General features: G+C 36.8%; 1 protein-coding gene across 1 annotated transcript in view; it reads left to right on the top strand.

Moving 5' to 3' along the window:
- The window catches only part of LOC128941786 (E3 ubiquitin-protein ligase KCMF1), a 45306-nt gene that overhangs the window by 18242 nt on the left and 11903 nt on the right, over positions 1–15161 (top strand). Inside the window, exons 2-3 of the mRNA XM_054283731.1 lie at positions 4529–4696; positions 12372–12511. Of these exons, the coding sequence (XP_054139706.1) occupies positions 4529–4696; positions 12372–12511 (308 nt within the window). The remainder of the gene's footprint in view (positions 1–4528; positions 4697–12371; positions 12512–15161) is intronic.

The following is a 15161-nucleotide window of genomic DNA, read 5'->3' as shown; positions in this document are numbered from 1 at the left end:
ACTCGTCTTTGACCATATGCTCTTTACAAGAAAAAAAGTGCTGAGTTTTCTACAATTTTCAAGTAATTTTTTTTCTGGGTCTGATTATTGTTATCATTTTGACTGTCCTTAGTTCTCAAGGACACTAAGTAGGGGAGAAAACCTTTGCTTTTTTTACAAATGTGTGTCTATCCAAGGCAGTAATGGCTTGGGACATTACAGGCACTTTCACTGATGTTACCTTATAGCTTTGCTTGTAGTTGTAAATACAAATTGATCCTGGTGTGTACAGTATTTGAAACATATGTTATTCTCTCTCCGTTAAGAATTCAAATTATGTGCTCTCTTTGGTGTATCTATTAAGCCCAGGACCAATTACATTCATTTTAGTTAACTTCTAGTAAAACCAGTTCAGTGTCATAAGATCAAAGTATGTTTGGCTGTCCAGATTAAAATATGAAAGTTGTTGGGAAAGAACATTTTTTTTTTCCCTAGAATCACTCAGCAAACCCTTCAACATGTAAAATGCTGAAGTAATTGACCTGGGTGAAAAGGAGATGTGGGCTTCATATAAATGTAGTAAGACTTCTGTAGTGAAGGGGTAGAACATACTTTATTAATGGGACTGTTGGGTATGTCCTGACTCACTTCACTCAGAGTAAAGCTAGAGAGACTGAGAGTTGATACTGCAAGGGAATAGTTCTGAAGAAACTTTCAGAATCTGATGTTTGGTTCACCTTTAACTATCAAAGTTCCTTAGGTTTTTAGCGCAGTGCTGTCCTCTACTGGAATAGTGTTGCATTAAAAGAGCATTTTATGCTGATCAGAAAGGTTTTAATTAGATGTAATGTGTTACGCAGTGTATGTTGATACTTGTACAGCAGTAACAAAATAAAACAAAATTTGAGGATGCCTCAGATATCATGTATGATGTAATGTGATCTGTAACTAAAATTGATATTTCTTACTCTTACCATTCCAAACCAATATTTTCAATAAGGTGAATCAGAACTTCTCATTGAACAGCAAGTCTTTTGGGGTTAATAGGATTTCATTCTGTGAGTCTTTTAGAAGTCAATAGTAACAGTTCTTGCAAGCCAGAAGTGTATGCAAATACTTGTCACAGAGTATTCATGGTTTTCTTTACACTGGTCCTGCACTTTTGTTCCCTGCTTTAAAGTGAACTTCACCAGAATGGGGAGGCTGGGGATGTCACACAATTAACCGTGATGCATCCTATTTAATGCATCCTATTTAATCTGACAGTCTTGAATCTGTTACATACCTTCAAAATGTAAAGTGCAGGGAAATGTCGGACAGACACATACTAAAAGACATGCTGTGCTAAATAAAATGTTATCTTTGGGGGTTTGAGGCAGAATGAACTTAAATTTTGGAATTTGATATAAAGAGGAAAGTGTAAAAGATTACAATCAAAAGCTTTTGTTATAATAGAAAGAATAAGGTGGGAGGAAATTATTTGGTTATTTCAGTTTCTAGATCACATGTTGGGTAGGTAGTCAAGGTTTTGGCAGCCAAGTAATAGGCTTGAAAAGGAACAGGAAGAACTGTCAGGCCTGACTTTGCTCAGACTGTTATATAAACGGAAAAATAAGTAATATTATTTCTGGAAAAAAGATCCTGCTGGATTTGAGAGAAGGTCTGGGGATTTAACCATGTGTTTAACTCCAAAATTTCAATTTCATAATTTTCCCTTTTGCAGTTTCCATTCTCTGCTACAGATAAGGATATAAGCATAATGTGGTACACCCCTTACTGCCAGCCTGTTCCTCAGAGCAGAGGATGTGGTGATTGTTGTAAAATACCAACTTTGAGAGATGTAGAAAGAACACTGTCTCTAGAACAATGCTGTTCTCTTGGTCTGACTTCACCAGCCGTAGGGATGTGTTACGTTAATATGTTTTTCTCTTTGAAACAGATTGTAGGTGTTCTAATAATTGATGATAAGTAACAAAGTTCATCTGTTATTTGAAGACCTGGTACATTCCTACTGCAAATGTTCTAAAGTTTTAAAGACAAACGTTGTTGTGATTTATGGCTGAATTTCCCTGAAGTTAGTATTGCATCATATATGGAGATTGCAGTTTGGAATAATGTGGAGAAGTGTGGTATTCACATTCTCTGAAGAGAGAGACATAATTCTCTCTCCCAGGATTTTTCCTGGGTAAGGCAGTGAGAAGCACAGAAAAGAAGAGAAAACAATTATCTCTACTTGCTACTCTTGTTGTTTGGCCCATGTGGAATGTGATACGGAGATTGTTTACCAAAAGTGATTTGTTAATTGGACTCCAGTGATGGTTTTTTGGAGTGATTGTCCAGTTAGGTCAAAGCTGTATACCCTTACCAGACCCTTAACCTGTCTGGTAAGGTTTTTCTTTAGTATCTCTTTAGTATAGTGATACTATAGTATTGAGGTAATATAGTATAGCCTAATAAAGCATTTGTTCAGCCTTCTGAAATCATGGAGTCAGAGCACATTATTCCCTACTTTGGGGTCATCCTGCATTGATAGAGAGGTATTGATATGAAGAAAATCTGTAAATGAGAGCTTCTTAAAAATGTCTGTCTTGAAGGTAGGAATGATGTAAATGTTTGAGAGAACACATGACAGGAGTTTGTTGCTAAGAGGCTTACATCTGCATTAAATCAGTTATTCCAAGCTTAAATGAAAAGAGTGGGAAAAATGCTACCTTCTGGAGAAGCATTAAATCAGTTATTCCAAGCTTAAATGAAAAGAGTGGGAAAAATGCTACCTTCTGGAGAAGCATGGATCAGTTGGAAAGCTGTTCGTATCTGACATAGACTCTAGGTTAAACTAGTCTGCTTTCAATGGAACATCTAACTTGCTGATCAGCTGTTTTCTAGAAAGTTTAGTAGGCAACAAAGAGACTCACAGTGCTGCCAGTAGCTGCTAAGTGTTGTATGTACAGCGTCCATTGTTGGGGAGATCTGCATGCTGCATAGGTAGAATTTATGGGTCTCTGTGTGGGAGGTAAAAAGCAAACAAACCAACTGAAGCAGTGAAATTCAGACTACAGATTTAGCAAGCAAGTGCTCTCAGAAACTAGCCTGCTGTCAGTGTGTAAATCATCAGATTTTTAAAAATCCTTCAGAGTTGATGGATGAAACTTCAGGGAAAAGAAAGTTAAGGGAGAAAGACCTTTTTTTTTTCTTTTTTAAGCCAACCAAACCAAGTTTGAAGATGGTAACATGCCGTCCTCAAAATATAGTTCAGCTATTAACAAGGATTCTGGAGATACTTTCTTCTAATATGCTATTCCATGTAGAGTGATGCTTGCAGAATATATAAGCAGTGAGGTGAATAAAAAATAGGTTCAGTATTAATGTAAGCACCATGCTTAGACATTAGAAGCTATTAGTGCATGAAGCTGTCTTTGTAGGTGGAGAAACTAAAGGCAAAAATGAAAATAATTTTGCTCACTGCGCCTCTGAATGTAATGATGCAATTGTTTGGACAGGTTGGGGAGATTTAAAAGAAATTGTGTATTAATGTGTTTCTGAATTACTTGTGGTAAAGCTTATATTAGATGCTACCGAGTGGAGTAGTAAAAACAAACGCAAAAAAAATTCTGTAACTCATAGCAGTCCTCTGACAACTAGGCTTAAAAAACCACTAGGGATATGGCTAATGTGACTCTTTTGTTCTGGCATTTTGCTCTAAAATTGTCTCTGCTTTTGCCAGACTGTGAAGAAGAAATCTTAAGTGATGGCAAAAGAAGGTATTGGTCCAAATCCTGTCTTAGTTTTACACTGTAGTTTCTTTTGTGAAGGCCCTTAATTTGCTGCTGCAGTTGAAAGACATTTGTGTTAGCCTTTGCAGGTTACAATATGCACTTAACCAGGCAATCCAGAGAGAACTGAAGCCGTACAGAGAAAAATGAAAACTTCTTGAAGCTATAAAACCTTTGTCAGATACACACGCAAGTGTGACAACTTTACATTGCGAAGAATGAGTTTAAAGGAGAAATAGAATGGAGAGAACTGATGCAGGCTAAATTAAAAGAGCATGGGAAAACATTGTAATTTCTACACCATATAACATGTCTGGCTATTATGTTATTCAGAATTTAAATATTAGGAAGTGTTGAATTAAAGGCAAAAAAACTAGTATGTTTTTGGCAGTGGTGGATTTGATTGTTGTTTTTCTTTCCTCTCGGTCAGCCATTATACAGTTTAGCTTTTAAAAGGGCACAATTCCTGACTGAACAGTCACAATACCAGTTGATAGTGTTAGGTAAAGATGTCTGTAGGAAGATGCAGCCAAAGAGCTTTTAGAACTTAACCTGTTATTCTTTCAGGGGCTTGAGTGTGCCTCAAGAATTCAAGATCCTAATTTTGGGAGAACGGTGTCTTTTAAAGATGCATTTCAAAATTTGAGTCTTGTATCAGCTGCACATGTCAGACATGGTTGGCTCTTAGTAGTTATTGAGAGGCAATAACAACAAATCTTCCTCATAAAAAATAAGTGCATTTGTTGCTGTCTTAAAACAATTTTATTTGTTTGCAGGTGTCAGCTGTGATGCATGTTTAAAAGGAAATTTTCGAGGTCGCCGGTACAAGTGTTTAATTTGCTACGATTACGATCTGTGTGCAACTTGTTATGAAAGTGGTGCAACAACAACAAGGCATACAACTGACCATCCAATGCAGTGCATACTAACAAGAGTAGATTTTGGTAAGTGATCATTTTAAACTCCAGTAATTTGTTGCTGTATTGTGTTCACAATCATAATGCTGATTTTCATGTTTCTAATTATCACTTCCCCTGTTAGTGCGCTAAAAATACGGGCTAAGTTCTTGAGTTCTGATAGGCAGGCATGTTTTCTTTGATAGAAGAACTGCTTTTTTTTTTTTAACTGCTGCATATGTATTTCTGATTTTGTTATTTTGGTCTGGTTACAGCAGATTATCAAACTAATAAATACACTTAATAACAGTTACTACCTGTTAAAAGTGCCACAATCTACAAGCAGAAAAAAAATCCTGGTGAGATTTTGTAGGAAGGTAGTTCATTTGTAGTTTTTTGAGCCTGTAAATATAGGAAAAGTAGTGATGGGCTGTAATGAGTATGAGAGATTAGTGGTAAGGACTAGAATGTAGTCTTTTTGGAATTCCTTTGTAGATCTCCTAATCAAAGGGTTATTTCTAACTGTAAAGCCTTGTGAGTATTAAAAAGAAATAATAATTGTTCTTGTGTCTTTGAGAAATGACCGCTCACTTAAAAAATTTCAAAGGTTTATTAAACCTTAACAAAATACAACAAAGGACTGAATAAGGAAAAAGGACAGCACTGGGAGTTTAGAACTAAACTGCCGTCTGCTCAGCCACAAAATGGCTGTTCCTGGACCCTCCCAAAGTCTGTCAGTCAACTCTTCTTCGCTGTCTATTGGTGGAGACTGCTTTCTTGCAGCTTGATTGGAGGTCAGGTGTTGTCATGCCACACCCCCCCTACCAACACGGTTTTCCCATTCTCAGCTGCCCCCTGCAAGGGGAACATGTACACACCTTCTCTCCAGGTGTCCTGGACAATGCAGGCTGTCCGGTGGCAACAACACAGAGGGGGGAGAGGGGATCATGGGCATAACAGTGGACATCTAAAAAACAAACCACCATAACATAACCATACATCAATAAAACTTCTCTTAACATACACACAATATTCATCCCCTTATTGCGAGAGTCAATTATCATATTGCCTATCTGTAATATGTCCTGTCTACTTTGTTGTTTCTGTTGCATTGTATTTGAAATAGGTTGTAACTTGTGAGAAATGATTTTGTGACAGTCCGCTGCTCCGTGATGTTGCTGATGCTGGACATGTATTTTCTTTTGATGTCAAACACATGGGACTAGCATTTCAGTATTTTTTCCTAGTGCTTGTAGCTGTAATCTTCATTTTTTGAATCCTTTAAATATGATGGCTTCTCAAAAGTCCTAACTTCTTTACCTTTTTGATTAGAACAGAGGTAAAATTTATACTTTATTGGTCTAACATTTTGAGAATAGCTATGTATAGAAACATGCAGTTTCTTAAAACTTTATATGAAGCTGTCATCAATTTTGCTTTTCATTCTCAGGGCGCCTCTTGCCCTGAGACTGCCTGGTCATGATTTCAGAAATCCAGATCATGGGAGTCGGTAGTTCGAAAGGAAATAATTTATTGCATTATCAAAAATACATGCCCCTATTTTAACTTATATGTTTCTTGTCCAGCTTTTCTTTATTCCTTTGTGTATGGTATTAGCAATTGAGGTCACTGTTTCAAATGCACAGTTGAAACTTCTTAATCTGTTAACAACAAGTATTTTTGGATATTAGACATGGGCTAAAAGAACAGCATTGCTATAAGTACTGAATACTCATCACGGGGGCAAGAAGACTGAAACATACTAACATTAAATATCACAGATTTCAGTGTGCTGCAATGAGAGCTTGTTCTAAATTATACTTTTTTTCAAAAAATGCCTATAATAGGAAACTGAGAATGACTAATAATTATGTTTTGTTTCTTGCAACTTGAGTACTTCTCTTTCAGTTACCTTTGATAAATGTACCTTTGGCTTAATTCCTTTTATGTGTGTGTGTTGTAGAGACACAGGGGTTATTTTTACTATTTAAGTATGCATTAAGAAGGTTCACAGTGAAGTATTGAGATGGGTAATGGGATTTGAAGGGCAACTTCTATTTCGCTTGGTGTTTATGCTGTTTATTCTCTAAATGAAAATAAGAGAACAAGGTCTATAAATTTCATATGGCTAGATATCTAAGCATTGCTCCCACAAAACTAGTATCAGGAAAGAAAATACTGCAGCTCAGCTCTACAGTAAAACTTCTGGTTTGAGTAACTCTGCAGAACAATTAATATCAGCAAATTGTGAGCCATGGCAAAGTCTGATGGCATAGAATTACTACTGACCTTACAAGCTTATAGAATGGAGAATGAATTGGAAAAATTGATAATGACATATTCCTTAGAGTTGAGAAAGATGTGTGACATCATTCATAAAATGTTTTGATTTTAGAGTTCTAGAATACTCTAGATTTAGAATAGAATACACCTAAAGGCGTGTGCATTACAGTATTGTACAGATGCTTAAAGAAACTGGTGACTTTTCAGAGGGCCTTCTGTGGTCAAGGAGATCATGTGACTTTGAGGAACATGCAAAAAAATTAAATGCTAAGAAATGTTGAATTTTATTAGAAAATCAATAATAAATGGTAGAAGTAATCTAAAAGTACCCGATTTGGGGTTGTTAGGATAGTTGTATTAGTGGATATTAAAAATCACCAAGGTTAGATATTAATGTCTGAGAAGAAAATAATCTCAAGGGTAAAATTTGCAACTAAGTGGTTTATTCCCAGCCAGCAGCCAAGCCCCACACAGCCACTTGCTCATTCTCCACCAGGAGAATCAGGGAGAGAATTGGAAGCGTAAAAGCTGAAAAGTCTTGTCTTGAGACAGACAGTTTAATAGGGAAAGCAAAAATGGTGCACGCAAGCAAAACAAAACAAGGAAGACAGGTAGTCAGAAATCTCTGGAGAGCAGGGTCTCGTCATGCCTCATGGTGGCTTGGGAGGACAAACAGCATCACTTCAAATATGCCCTTTTCCTCCTTCTTTCCCCCTTCATATACATTATATCCTGAACATAGGTATCATTATGGTCCAGAATCTCCCTTTGGTCAGTTGAGGTGACCTGTCCTGACTGTGTCTCCTTCCAGTCTCCCATGCATCCCAACTTCCTCATTATTGTAGCAGTGCAAAAAGCAGAAAAGGCCTTGGCTCTGTATAAGCCATGTTCAGCAGTAACAAAAACATCTCGATATTATCAGCTCTGTGTTCAACACAAATCCAAAAGATAGCCCCATACTTCTCATTGTGAAGAAAAATTAACTGTATCCCAGCTGAAACAAGCCCAGAACTAATAAAGTCTTCAGTAGTTTCCAGGTGATGTGGGAAGTCAGATGAAAGAAGTGTTTGCAGTGGTGACAGTATGAGTAGGGAAAGTTCTTAAGTAAGGAAGATGTTACTAGAAACACAAACTGGAAGGCTGTTAGTGTAACTGGGTGTGTGAATTATGGTTTGCTTGGCTAGTGACAAACTTCAATACTGTCATCTGTAGACAAGTTTGTTTCAATATAAAAATATTTTAATAGCAGTAAACTTAGTTTTTTTTGCTTATGAAATGGAGGAAAATGGACAGCTAGTGAAAAATGAGTATTTTAGCAAGGAAAAGGAAGCAGAGTGGGGAATCTTTCTGTTGCAAAACTGATGCAAGTACTTCCAAGGAAGTCACTGTCATTTTTCTGATTTTAAAAGTGCATGTGAAGATCAGTGAATCATTTGCCCGAAATCCATCTGCTATGATGATAAGGGCCCTGTACCATTAAACCCCACCACCACTCCAGCCAGCACTGTGTAGGTGTGGGTATCAGTGGAGTTCACTTAAGTAGTCTGCCTGAAGCTGCAACCAGATTGTTTGTGGTGGACAGCTGCCAGCATGGATGATCCTTTCAGCATAGAAAAAGTCACATGCTGTTTACCTCTGTGAAAGTTGCGATCAGTTCTTAGACTTCCTAGGTACTGTAGTAATGTTGCAGAATATACTGCAAGAAGATGGACTTTCTCAGGTGTGCTGAAAGAGCTTTTGTTGTCAGCTTGACACATTTTGATTTTTTTTCCCCTGAGATTCAGACTATTTAGGAGCCAGTATGAGAACACTGAAAACAAGTAAAAAGCTCTAGTATTTTCTGGCTGTGCATGTTCACTCTTGCACCATCTGGTTGCTATAATTATCTTTCAGGAGTCAGTTTCTACCCTATATATATTCATTTTTAAGCAAGATGGGGTCCAGAACGATGGCAGTGCTGTTGTTCCTCAGGCCGCACAAGAGATACTGGAAAAAATGATACGCTGAGTGTTACGCTGCTGTAAGAGGGACAGAGCTTAAAAAAAGTATCAAGTCTAATATGTAATGAGAAGTGGCCTTTAAAGCACAAATCCAATTAGTTTATTTCAGAAGGGTCAAACTGTGCAGTCAAGAGTAGAGTTGTAATAGGCCTGTGTAAAGAACAGGCATGTGCTTACCAGGCAGACACTTGTACTTCTCTGGTCTTTGTAGATCAATTTGTCAGGAAAATGGAGAAGTTCACAGCAAATTTCCTAGTTTCCTTTTTCTTAAAAAGGCATTTTAAACTGTTGGGATGCTTTAGGGTCTAGGCATGTGGCTTGCGCTTTACCACATCATTTTAAAGTGGCTACACTGACAAAGAAAGTAATACAAATTGTTAGTAGGGTTCTCTGCCAGAAATCTCATTGTGTTACCTTCATCAAAGTACAGAATCTGCCATGTTTCATAAGTGCCTTCACTTGTCAGCTAAGGTGCATATGTGATAGAAGATCCTGCCACCTGTTGTGCCCAACAGACAGATCCTGCCACTTTTGTTGCCTAGGCAGAGGGAACTGATTAAATAATGGGTACCATAATAATATGTAGTGTGGGATTGACTGGATTCACCAGAATTCAGCTTGATACTTTTGTGGGTTTTTTCATTTGGTTTTTTTTTTTTCACACACTGGAGCAATATATGTGTGCTAAATGTGTATCATGCTCAGTCTGAGCATTGTCATTTTTTTGGATCAAGATTCTGAAGCAGCTTTGAGGATAATATGGCTGCTTGATAAATGATACAAGAACATACATACTTTGTTTTGTTAAATGGTGTGTTGCCACCATTTGGTTTTTTCAAACTTTGAAGAAGATTAAGTACACTATACTTGTATCATAGCAACATTTTTATCTCTCTATATATATCACACTGAAATTATACTACTTATATGAAGAAAAGTGAAACTACAATTCTGTACTGCTGTGTACTCCTGTAAAGAATTATGTCTTAACAAAAAATACAAGCTTTTAGAAAATGTAATCCTGAATCAGATGTCTCTTTGAAAGATTGATTTTTGTCTAAGAAATTCTGTGATATTTCTGTTTTGTCACTAACCTCCTACGAATTTTAAGAATGTGCTAGTTAGATTTTAATGTTAAGTATACATTTAACTTTTGTAGCTATAGATGGATAGAAAAGCAAAACTGCTGATGGTTTTGGTTGTATTTTCACATTTAATTCAGGTTTTTTCTTGGAGTTTTTTCCCCATCAGGGAAAAGCTATAATGTCTAAACACTGCTGTGCTTGAAAACTGACTTCATAAACTACTATTGGGTCCTCATCAGACAGTGTTGTGATCCTTCTGCTCCTTTGTATTCCTCCCCTAATTGATAAGGAATATAGGTCACGAATCTTAGCCTAGAGGGATGCAACTGAATCTGGTTTCACTTCTTTAACAAATACTTTTACTTGTCTTCCTAGACATCTTGAACAGAGGGTCTAGAGGAGTTTGAAGAATTATGGACTCCTGCTTTTGTCTTTGAAATAAACTAAAATTTCAGAATCTGAAAGATTTCTTTGTGGTCAAAAGAAACAATTCTTCAATCATGGGCACATTGCATTCTAAACTGATAGATTTGTAAATGAAAAATGGTAACACAGTTGTAGGTTGCTTTATTTCTGCAGCCAGGGAAGCATGGTGTTTCTATTTCTTCCCATATTGCCTCTAATTCTTAGTTAACTTCATTAGCAAAGGACCCATTGGTAGTTGGGGACATGACTTCATAATTGTAGGATTTTTTATGTGCTTGTAGAAAGAACAGGTGGAGAAATACCCATTCAGTACCTTAGGTGCTAAAATCAGACACAAAGATTCATGCGACCACTTGATAACCAACCTTATTTTTTTAACTTAGATTTTTATTTAGATTTTTATTTATTTACTTTAGATTTTTATTTATTTACTTTATTTACTTCTATTTATTTACTTTAATTTTTTATTTATTTATTTACTTTTAACTTTAGATTTTTATTTATTTATATTTTAACTTCGATTTTTATTTAAGAGAAAATTTATCGGGTGATCTGTATTTCACGTTAGCAAAGAGCTTTTGGTTGTAAGCGAGATTAAAGTTGAAAAGGAAAAAAGAAGGGAGGTGTATACTTGAAAGGAAGAATATTTAGATTTTCCAGCTTTAACTTCTACATGCTTCTTAATATTTCTTTTTCCAGACAAAGTCATATTTGTTTGGCATTCTCATGTCTGTTTGATGTATATTAAAAGAAGGATGTGGAAGGAGGTATGAATGGGAGAACATGCCAGAGGTATAATCAGGAGACTGCAGAGAACTCAGATTTTTATTTTATTAGTGAATAAATGGGGTTTTTGTATTCTTTAAAAACAAGGAGCAACACAGGATTTGACAGTCTTATCAGACCTCCCCCCTCTGTGATAGAACTGTGTGTACTGCTAAAATTCTTGGTATCTGGATTGAGCTAACAGTGTATCCAAGGAAAAGATACCTCTACGTGCCTGCTCCTCTATTTACAACTCTCTTCAGATGGGTTGCAGCCCTGGGCCTTTTGCTCAGGTGTGAAGCTGGAGTTGGTACTGTTGCCTTACTTGAAAATACATATGTTCATTCTCAGTGAGTTTCATAGGTAGAGGTTTTTATGCAATCTGACATTTAAGAGGTTTTCTTGTTTGGTTGGTTTTTTAGGATTTGTTTTCAATATTGATGTGAATGAGAAGCTTATTCATGTTTCCTGTAAAATATAAAATACCTGTAGAGGATGAGAGAGAATAATGTTCTCTTCTTGCATGGTTTAATAAAATTTCATCTGAAGTTTGGGGAACTTCTATGTTAGCAGCTTAAAAGTGCCTACTTTTCATCAGTGATGCACAAGTGCTCACATTCACTACATCTAAAAGTCGAAGCCAGTGTTTAACAGATTCCTTTTCCATTATGAACCTTCTATGTTATATAATTGAGACATTTCTGAAACTACTTACTGCAAAGCAGTGGTTCAGTTGTGGCATAAATACTGACATTTGGTGTCACCGAGACCTTCTAAATTTTGGTCTGAATTTGAGGTTTTGTCAAGACTTCAGCTTCTGAAATGTCATCATAAAAAATATCATACCATAGTTGACCTTGTATGTGGGATAAGAACAGTAGTGGAAAAGTGAAAGTTTGGCAGTATCAGCAGCATCATGATGGAAGTCTTTTTTCTTAGTAAATGTTAGAAAACTAAGTTATGTCTGCTAATCAAAATTAAATGTAGTCTCTGGTTTTTTTAATCAGTAACTAAATCCCTCCTGAATATAGCCATTTCAATGAAAAAACTAATTAATTTAGTAGGGCTTACAGTGAAGTACATGTATAAACTGAGGTTGATGTGAACAAAATTAATGGTGATACTGCTTTAAAGTACCCTCTATTTAATTTCTTCCTGTTTCAGATTTGTACTATGGTGGAGAAGCTTTCTCTGTAGAGCAGCCACAGTCTTTCACTTGTCCTTATTGTGGGAAAATGGGTTATACGGAAACATCTCTTCAAGAACATGTTACTTCTGAGCATGCAGAAACATCAACAGAAGTGGTAAGGAGCTTCAGAACTTGCTTTAATGGTGGAAGTATATTTTAAATAGTCTTATTTCTGAAATACTGTCTTTCTGTTCTTTCTTGAAACGTGTATTCATTTAAATGCTTTGAAAATACCTACATTTGAGAATGACATCAAAATTCTATGATTTACGGGTATCTTGAGCTTGCTTCCTTCTTTTAGAGTTTTTGTTTGTTGTTCTGATGCAAAGGCTGCCATGTTTAGGAGATTGTTATACTGTAAGACAAAATGTGTCTGTGTCTCCCTTTTCATAATTAGTATATAATTATTTTGCTAGCTTACAGCTATGCCGGTCTTTTGTAACTGTAAGAGAGAGGAAGACATGTAGATAGTTTGTTATGTTTTCTAATTTTAATGAACCTCTTATTTTATGCAGCAGAATTCTATGATTATTTTAAACTACTTTTGTTAAAGGAGGTGGTTCTCCCCCATCCCTAACCATCAGTGGTTTAAAATGCACTTCTTAAACAAGTTTCAACAGAAATACTTTAATTGGAGATGTTAACTCTCACTGTCTTGATGGACCTTGGGAATAGGAGAAACTGAGTTAGCGGTTTAGCAGAATTACATGGAGCATGCTGTTCTGTGTTTAACTGTTTTACCCTAGACCCCTAGATAAAAAGTGATGCTTGAAGTGGATTGCTCATCACTCATGCATTGTGTGAAATTAGTTATAAATAGGTTCTCTATTCTAATCTTCTATTTTTCTTAATTTTCAAAGAATTCTGTGGAAGAAAATGAATGACTCTGCAAACCTAATAAGGAACTTGAGTGAAGAGGTGATGTGAAAGGGTGTTTGTTCACGTTTTTGGGGATTCAAAGGTGTTACAATCTTTCCTAAAAACACGGGAAGTGGTTACTTCACAATCAGTCGCACTGTGATGTATGATTTAACTCAGTGACATGCTGCAATTTTTACAGTCTCTCTAAGGTTTTCTTGAACTTTGCCACTTCCAAACATAGCATCAACTGCTGCAAGTTCTGCATTTGGATGACTTTATTTTTTTTGGTGGCTTGGTATTGCAGTTCTGATTTGCACCACTTGATGTCAGTGATATGTTCCTAACACTAAGTGTTCACAGATCCCGGGTTTTAAAACTTGACATGCCCTTGTTTGCAGTTGTGACTTCTAGAACACCACACATAAAGCCTAAATTTGTCATTCTTGACAGCTGCTACCCAGGTAAATCCTGAAAGAGTTATATGTGTAAAAAAAAAATGATCCCACAAAACTTTTCTGTTTATACATCGGTCTGCAACACTGCTGTATCGTTGTTTCAAACAATGATAAAGGACAATATTTTAATCCTTTAATATGACTGTTACTGTTTGTGCTAAGTTTTGAATCTGGCATTTGTGATAAATGTACACATTTATCACAAATGCCAGATAAATGTCTTTATCACAAATGCCAGATAAATTTTAGGTGCCTGAAGAGCTACAAGTCTAGTAAAGAGGAAAGTATTATGGATTCTAAATATTTGTGGTGATAGACTTTCAGACAATTACTTATGTTTAGATACTGAGCTTGTAGTCCTTTGAGTATCACCTTCTGAAGATGTGTTTTATTTTAGATATGTATTTTTAGGGATGTAAGGGAACTTTACAGGGACAGAATTATTTATATTTTAAAGGCTTTTTGCCCCCAAAATTTTTTCAAAGAATAAGCAAAATATTTTTTCATCTGGTAAATTTTGCCATTTTTATGTTCAGAACGATGCAGATAAGTTTACTTTTCTGCTGATTTTTCTCAGATGTAGGCATTGGTAAGTATCACAGTGGTAGGTATCTGCAGAAAGGAATCACAGTCTGAGTGAGGTTGAAAGGGACCTCTGGGGGTCATCTTGAGCAGGACCATGTACAGCAACCATGGCTGTACATGTCCTGAGCAACCATGTACAGGACCATGTACAGCCATGGTTGCTCAGGACCATGTCCACACAGGAACAGTTCTTTAATACTGACTGCACAGTTAAATCTCTGGGTAACTTGTGGTTGGTGATCCTCACAGTGAAAAATGTTTCAGTGGTTCCTGATGTTTATGAGGAAGCTCCTGCATTTGAATTTATGCCCACTGTGTTTCATCCTGCCATTGCATGGCTCCACCATCCTTTCAGATTCCCTTCAGGTATTCGTGGATATTCCTAAGATCTGTCCCCCATTACCCTACCCTTCTCCAGGCTGAACAGTTCCATCTTTCTCAGCCTTTCCTCCCTTCCTCTTTGTAACCATTTGCTGAGCTTTTTTCAGTGTGTGCATGTGTGGAGCTGAAAACTGGGCCCTGGTGCTGGGTTAAGGCAAAGGATCACAATCCTTGACCTGCTGGCAGCTCCCTGTTCAGTGTAGCCCAGAACACCACTTCACTTGCTTTCTTTGCCACAAGAGCACACTGCTGGCCCATGGTCCACCAGAACCCCAGGTCATTTGCTGCAAAGCTGTATTCTATATAACTTGTCTCCAGTGTATGCTGATTCCTGGGGCTATTCCTGCCCAGGTGCAAGACATTGTACTTCCCCTTTCTGAGGTTCTTGTTGTCCCATTTCTTCAGTTTTTTAAGGTCACTCTGTATGGTAGCATAGGTCCCTCAGGTATCAGCTGCTTCTCCTAGTGTTGTGTAATCACCAGA

The sequence above is a fragment of the Melozone crissalis genome, unplaced genomic scaffold, assembly GCF_028551555.1.
Source record: "Melozone crissalis strain CALT ecotype California unplaced genomic scaffold, PUWL_Pcris_2 ptg000005l_1, whole genome shotgun sequence".
Classification (NCBI taxonomy): domain Eukaryota; kingdom Metazoa; phylum Chordata; class Aves; order Passeriformes; family Passerellidae; genus Melozone; species Melozone crissalis.
This window is presented reverse-complemented; position numbering and strand designations above follow the sequence as displayed.